Genomic DNA, 7,845 nt, shown 5'->3' with positions numbered 1-7,845 from the left:
GGCCCCCAGTAGGGTTTACATTGCGGCCCCCACTAGGGATCACATTGTGGCCCCCACTAGGGATTACATTGTGGCCCCCACTAGGGATTACATTGCAGATCTTCATTTGACGGCTCAGATTACAGTGACAGCTCAGTGGGCCCGCACAACTCCCCCGGAGACACGCACAGCACCCCGGAAAGCCCATATAGCCCACCTGAGACCCCACACAGCCACCTAAGAGCCCACCTAGTCCACCTGAGACCCCGCACAGCCACCTAAGAGCCCACCTAGTCCACCTGAGACCCCGCACAGCCACCTAAGAGCCCACCTAGTCCACCTGAGACCCCGCACAGCCACCTAAGAGCCCACCTAGTCCACCTGAGACCCCGCACAGCCACCTAAGAGCCCACCTAGTCCACCTGAGACCCCGCACAGCCACCTAAGAGCCCACCTAGTCCACCTGAGACCCCGCACAGCCACCTAAGAGCCCACCTAGTCCACCTGAGACCCCGCACAGCCACCTAAGAGCCCACCTAGTCCACCTGAGACCCCGCACAGCCACCTAAGAGCCCACCTAGTCCACCTGAGACCCCGCACAGCCACCTAAGAGCCCACCTAGTCCACCTGAGACCCCGCACAGCCACCTAAGAGCCCACCTAGTCCACCTGAGACCCCGCACAGCCACCTAAGAGCCCACCTAGTCCACCTGAGACCCCGCACAGCCACCTAAGAGCCCACCTAGTCCACCTGAGACCCCGCACAGCCACCTAAGAGCCCACCTAGTCCACCTGAGACCCCGCACAGCCACCTAAGAGCCCACCTAGTCCACCTGAGACCCCGCACAGCCACCTAAGAGCCCACCTAGTCCACCTGAGACCCCGCACAGCCACCTAAGAGCCCACCTAGTCCACCTGAGACCCCGCACAGCCACCTAAGAGCCCACCTAGTCCACCTGAGACCCCGCACAGCCACCTAAGAGCCCACCTAGTCCACCTGAGACCCCGCACAGCCACCTAAGAGCCCACCTAGTCCACCTGAGACCCCGCACAGCCACCTAAGAGCCCACCTAGTCCACCTGAGACCCCGCACAGCCACCTAAGAGCCCACCTAGTCCACCTGAGACCCCGCACAGCCACCTAAGAGCCCACCTAGTCCACCTGAGACCCCGCACAGCCACCTAAGAGCCCACCTAGTCCACCTGAGACCCCGCACAGCCACCTAAGAGCCCACCTAGTCCACCTGAGACCCCGCACAGCCACCTAAGAGCCCACCTAGTCCACCTGAGACCCCGCACAGCCACCTAAGAGCCCACCTAGTCCACCTGAGACCCCGCACAGCCACCTAAGAGCCCACCTAGTCCACCTGAGACCCCGCACAGCCACCTAAGAGCCCACCTAGTCCACCTGAGACCCCGCACAGCCACCTAAGAGCCCACCTAGTCCACCTGAGACCCCGCACAGCCACCTAAGAGCCCACCTAGTCCACCTGAGACCCCGCACAGCCACCTAAGAGCCCACCTAGTCCACCTGAGACCCCGCACAGCCACCTAAGAGCCCACCTAGTCCACCTGAGACCCCGCACAGCCACCTAAGAGCCCACCTAGTCCACCTGAGACCCCGCACAGCCACCTAAGAGCCCACCTAGTCCACCTGAGACCCCGCACAGCCACCTAAGAGCCCACCTAGTCCACCTGAGACCCCGCACAGCCACCTAAGAGCCCACCTAGTCCACCTGAGACCCCGCACAGCCACCTAAGAGCCCACCTAGTCCACCTGAGACCCCGCACAGCCACCTAAGAGCCCACCTAGTCCACCTGAGACCCCGCACAGCCACCTAAGAGCCCACCTAGTCCACCTGAGACCCCGCACAGCCACCTAAGAGCCCACCTAGTCCACCTGAGACCCCGCACAGCCACCTAAGAGCCCACCTAGTCCACCTGAGACCCCGCACAGCCACCTAAGAGCCCACCTAGTCCACCTGAGACCCCGCACAGCCACCTAAGAGCCCACCTAGTCCACCTGAGACCCCGCACAGCCACCTAAGAGCCCACCTAGTCCACCTGAGACCCCGCACAGCCACCTAAGAGCCCACCTAGTCCACCTGAGACCCCGCACAGCCACCTAAGAGCCCACCTAGTCCACCTGAGACCCCGCACAGCCACCTAAGAGCCCACCTAGTCCACCTGAGACCCCGCACAGCCACCTAAGAGCCCACCTAGTCCACCTGAGACCCCGCACAGCCACCTAAGAGCCCACCTAGTCCACCTGAGACCCCGCACAGCCACCTAAGAGCCCACCTAGTCCACCTGAGACCCCGCACAGCCACCTAAGAGCCCACCTAGTCCACCTGAGACCCCGCACAGCCACCTAAGAGCCCACCTAGTCCACCTGAGACCCCGCACAGCCACCTAAGAGCCCACCTAGTCCACCTGAGACCCCGCACAGCCACCTAAGAGCCCACCTAGTCCACCTGAGACCCCGCACAGCCACCTAAGAGCCCACCTAGTCCACCTGAGACCCCGCACAGCCACCTAAGAGCCTACCTAGCCCCCCTGAGACCCCACACAGCCACTTAAGAGCCTACCTAGCCCACCTGAGACCCCACACAGCCACCTAACAGGCCACCTAGCCCACCTGAGACCCCACACAGCCACCTAAGAGGCCAACTAGCCCACCTGAGACCCCACACAGCCACCTAAGAGCCCACCTAGCACACCTGAGACCCCACACAGCCACCTAAGAGCCCACCTAGCCCACCTGAGACCCCGCACAGCCACCTAAGAGGCCACCTAGCCCACCTGAGACCCCGCACATACTAAATTGCAGCGCGCGGCGCCAGATCATTCGGGATTCACTTGTAGAAAAGGTGGCGGCCCTACAAATCCCAGACACGGAACATTCCGGAATATTACCACATTCAGTGTCCCACCTGATTTACACACCCCTACCACACCGTACAGCCAGGACAATGACTCCACACCCGGACAGAGGAGATCTGACCAATCACAAGGCTGATCATGAACCCCTCATAATGGGCACAGCGGGGGTACAGACCCGGGAACTCAGCACAGGGATGGTGGGAGCTCCTCATAATGGGCACAGCGGGTGTACAGACCCGGGAACTCAGCACAGGGGTGGTGGGGGCCCCTCATAATGGGCACAGCGGGTGTACAGACCCGGGAACTCAGCACAGGGATGGTGGGGGCCCCTCATAATGGGCACAGCGGGTGTACAGACCCGGGAACTCAGCACAGGGATGGTGGGGGCCCCTCATAATGGGCACAGCGGGTGTACAGACCCGGGAACTCAGCACAGGGATGGTGGGAGCCCCTCATAATGGGCACAGCGGGGGTACAGATATTGAGAGATCAGTATTGAGTTTAGTGGGCGTGGTTTACCTCATTCAGAATGTGGGTGTGTCACAGCGAGGGTCACCAGGGTGACAGTGTTGTGTACAGATCTGTAGACATGCCTATGCTGGGTGTGATTGGATGGAGGAGATCGGTTGTCATGGAGATGGAGAGACATTAACGCTCTCACTGCCAGAGATCGGATCCCATGTATGGAGAGCGTCTGTATCAGGTCACGTGATCATCAGACAATTCTTATACAATGTATCTCCTCGGATGACGTCTGTTCTATGGAGGTCCCTCCGCTGTTCCCATGGTAACAATGTTTCCTGTGTAGAGACGGTGGGCGGGGTCATGGCTCCACAGCTGATCATTTTAAGATGTCTGACATATAAGATCGGGGGAAATCACAGTCTGGATGCCCCAGGACACACTGCCAGGTAATGCTGGGACTTGTAGTTCATCAGCAGCTGGAGGTCTACAGGTTACCTGAGTCCGGTGTGCAGGATGAGAAGGGGGAGGGGGATTGTAGAAGATGGAGATGGGAGGGAGATCACCGAACGGGGGTGGGCTCTGGGAAAATACACAGACGCAGCACCCTGGGCCCAGACATCACAGTGAGTGACATTCACCGTCTTCCCTCCATCATCAGTCTCTGTACAGAGGAGCTTACACTCTAATGTCCCCTCCCCCCACAGTCACATCCGTCTCTGTACAGAGGAGCTTACACTCTAATGTCCCCTCCCCCCACAGTCACATCCGTCTCTGTACAGAGGAGCTTACACTCTAATGTCCCCTCCCCCCACAGTCACATCCGTCTCTGTACAGAGGAGCTTACACTCTAATGTCCCCTCCCCCCACAGTCACATCCGTCTCTGTACAGAGGAGCTTACACTCTAATGTCCCCTCCCCCCACAGTCACATCCGTCTCTGTACAGAGGAGCTTACACTCTAATGTCCCCTCCCCCCACAGTCACATCCGTCTCTGTACAGAGGAGCTTACACTCTAATGTCCCCTCCCCCCACAGTCACATCCGTCTCTGTACAGAGGAGCTTACACTCTAATGTCCCCTCCCCCCACAGTCACATCCGTCTCTGTACAGAGGAGCTTACACTCTAATGTCCCCTCCCCCCACAGTCACATCCGTCTCTGTACAGAGGAGCTTACACTCTAATGTCCCCTCCCCCCACAGTCACATCCGTCTCTGTACAGAGGAGCTTACACTCTAATGTCCCCTCCCCCCACAGTCACATCCGTCTCTGTACAGAGGAGCTTACACTCTAATGTCCCCTCCCCCCACAGTCACATCCGTCTCTGTACAGAGGAGCTTACACTCTAATGTCCCCTCCCCCCACAGTCACATCCGTCTCTGTACAGAGGAGCTTACACTCTAATGTCCCCTCCCCCCACAGTCACATCCGTCTCTGTACAGAGGAGCTTACACTCTAATGTCCCCTCCCCCCACAGTCACATCCGTCTCTGTACAGAGGAGCTTACACTCTAATGTCCCCTCCCCCCACAGTCACATCCGTCTCTGTACAGAGGAGCTTACACTCTAATGTCCCCTCCCCCCACAGTCACATCCGTCTCTGTACAGAGGAGCTTACACTCTAATGTCCCCTCCCCCCACAGTCACATCCGTCTCTGTACAGAGGAGCTTACACTCTAATGTCCCCTCCCCCCACAGTCACATCCGTCTCTGTACAGAGGAGCTTACACTCTAATGTCCCCTCCCCCCACAGTCACATCCGTCTCTGTACAGAGGAGCTTACACTCTAATGTCCCCTCCCCCCACAGTCACATCCGTCTCTGTACAGAGGAGCTTACACTCTAATGTCCCCTCCCCCCACAGTCACATCCGTCTCTGTACAGAGGAGCTTACACTCTAATGTCCCCTCCCCCCACAGTCACATCCGTCTCTGTACAGAGGAGCTTACACTCTAATGTCCCCTCCCCCCACAGTCACATCCGTCTCTGTACAGAGGAGCTTACACTCTAATGTCCCCTCCCCCCACAGTCACATCCGTCTCTGTACAGAGGAGCTTACACTCTAATGTCCCCTCCCCCCACAGTCACATCCGTCTCTGTACAGAGGAGCTTACACTCTAATGTCCCCTCCCCCCACAGTCACATCCGTCTCTGTACAGAGGAGCTTACACTCTAATGTCCCCTCCCCCCACAGTCACATCCGTCTCTGTACAGAGGAGCTTACACTCTAATGTCCCCTCCCCCCACAGTCACATCCGTCTCTGTACAGAGGAGCTTACACTCTAATGTCCCCTCCCCCCACAGTCACATCCGTCTCTGTACAGAGGAGCTTACACTCTAATGTCCCCTCCCCCCACAGTCACATCCGTCTCTGTACAGAGGAGCTTACACTCTAATGTCCCCTCCCCCCACAGTCACATCCGTCTCTGTACAGAGGAGCTTACACTCTAATGTCCCCTCCCCCCACAGTCACATCCGTCTCTGTACAGAGGAGCTTACACTCTAATGTCCCCTCCCCCCACAGTCACATCCGTCTCTGTACAGAGGAGCTTACACTCTAATGTCCCCTCCCCCCACAGTCACATCCGTCTCTGTACAGAGGAGCTTACACTCTAATGTCCCCTCCCCCCACAGTCACATCCGTCTCTGTACAGAGGAGCTTACACTCTAATGTCCCCTCCCCCCACAGTCACATCCGTCTCTGTACAGAGGAGCTTACACTCTAATGTCCCCTCCCCCCACAGTCACATCCGTCTCTGTACAGAGGAGCTTACACTCTAATGTCCCCTCCCCCCACAGTCACATCCGTCTCTGTACAGAGGAGCTTACACTCTAATGTCCCCTCCCCCCACAGTCACATCCGTCTCTGTACAGAGGAGCTTACACTCTAATGTCCCCTCCCCCCACAGTCACATCCGTCTCTGTACAGAGGAGCTTACACTCTAATGTCCCCTCCCCCCACAGTCACATCCGTCTCTGTACAGAGGAGCTTACACTCTAATGTCCCCTCCCCCCACAGTCACATCCGTCTCTGTACAGAGGAGCTTACACTCTAATGTCCCCTCCCCCCACAGTCACATCCGTCTCTGTACAGAGGAGCTTACACTCTAATGTCCCCTCCCCCCACAGTCACATCCGTCTCTGTACAGAGGAGCTTACACTCTAATGTCCCCTCCCCCCACAGTCACATCCGTCTCTGTACAGAGGAGCTTACACTCTACTGTCCCCTCCCCCACAGTCACATCAGTCTCTGTACAGATCCCCGATGTTGATCCCCGATGTTGATGTTGATCCCTGATGTTGATCCCCGATGTTGATCCCCGATGTTGATCCCCGATGTTGATCCCCGATGTTGATCCCCGATGTTGATCCCCGATGTTGATCCCCGATGTTGATCCCCGATGGGTCTTCTTGCTCTAATGACACCATGTTTCTGACGGACTCTACAGATCTCCATAACGAGTCCGGAGTTGGAGGCCATCGGGAAACCTTCAGACCATGGAGAGCCGAGTGACCGCGGAGGAGGACCATTCCCGTCTCACTCCGGAGATGCTGAAATCCCGGACGGGGGAGTTTGATCTGGAGTCAATCCTCTTCCTGAAGCTGCGCGGTCTCGGGGTTCAGGAGTTGGGATGTATCGGGGAATGTCTGAACCTGGAACGATTGGATCTGTCCAACAACCACATCGCCCACCTGGCTCCGCTCTCCTCCCTGAAGATGATGGCGGCCCTCAACGTGTCGTGTAACCGCGTGTCCTCCCTGGAGCCGCTGGCCTCCTGTGACAACCTGCAAACCCTCAACGTGGCCGGGAACGCGCTGTGCGGCGTCGAGGCTTTGCACTGCTTGAAGGGTCTCCGCAAGCTGGAGAGCATCCGCCTGAGGGATCCCGTCTACAACCTGACCAACCCTCTGTGCGCCAACGGCTCCTACCGGCACGCCGTGCTGGACACCGTACCCAGCGTCCGGGTGATTGACGGCGAGAGGGTCAGCGGCAGCGGCAGCGACCTCTACCGCCTGTGCCGGGACATCGATAACTCACTGAAGAGATTCGCCGCCGGCAATGCCGTGGCGGTGCCGGGCTCTGCCAAGCCGTGGGTGGAGGCCGGGTACTGGGAACTGAAACCCTTCCAGAGCGCCATCATCGAGGAGGCCCACAAGCAGTTCAGTGACATTGTGCAGGAGTGCGAAGAGCTGAGCAGGAGGGCCGACGACGCCATTGCACAGGCCGAGAGAGCCCTCAGCATAAGAAGTGACCCCAATACCTACGTCTTCTGATTGGCCAGCTCTCATTCCTTAGCCCCTCCCCCCGGCCATCCACCATCAGCTAATCCCTCCGCCAACCTTTTCCTCATCCAAAATTACTTCTTGTCTCCTCCAGCTCTCTTCTATTACATTGTATCCTCTCGCTGTGGGGATGTCCCATCATTCCTGATCTCCCTTCCCTCCAGTCCTCCCCTTCCCTCCAGTCCTCCCTTCCCTCCAGTCCTTCCCTCCAGTCCTCCCCTTCCCTCCAGTCCTCCCCTCC

At 58.3% G+C, this 7,845-nt stretch overlaps 1 protein-coding gene across 1 annotated transcript; it reads left to right on the top strand.

Annotated features, from left to right (window-relative positions):
- Nucleotides 1-6,818: 6,818 nt before the first annotated feature.
- Nucleotides 6,819-7,595, top strand: LRRC61 (leucine rich repeat containing 61). Its single transcript, XM_018574787.1, has one exon. The coding sequence runs from the start codon at nucleotides 6,819-6,821 to the stop codon at nucleotides 7,593-7,595; it is 777 nt and encodes a 258-aa protein (XP_018430289.1).
- The last annotated feature ends 250 nt before the right edge of the window (nucleotides 7,596-7,845 follow it).

The sequence above is a fragment of the Nanorana parkeri genome, unplaced genomic scaffold, assembly GCF_000935625.1.
Source record: "Nanorana parkeri isolate BGI_ZX_2015 unplaced genomic scaffold, ASM93562v1 scaffold3228, whole genome shotgun sequence".
Lineage (NCBI taxonomy): Eukaryota > Metazoa > Chordata > Amphibia > Anura > Dicroglossidae > Nanorana > Nanorana parkeri.
The sequence above is the reverse complement of the archived record's forward strand: the minus strand, read 5'-3'. Positions and strand labels throughout refer to the sequence as shown.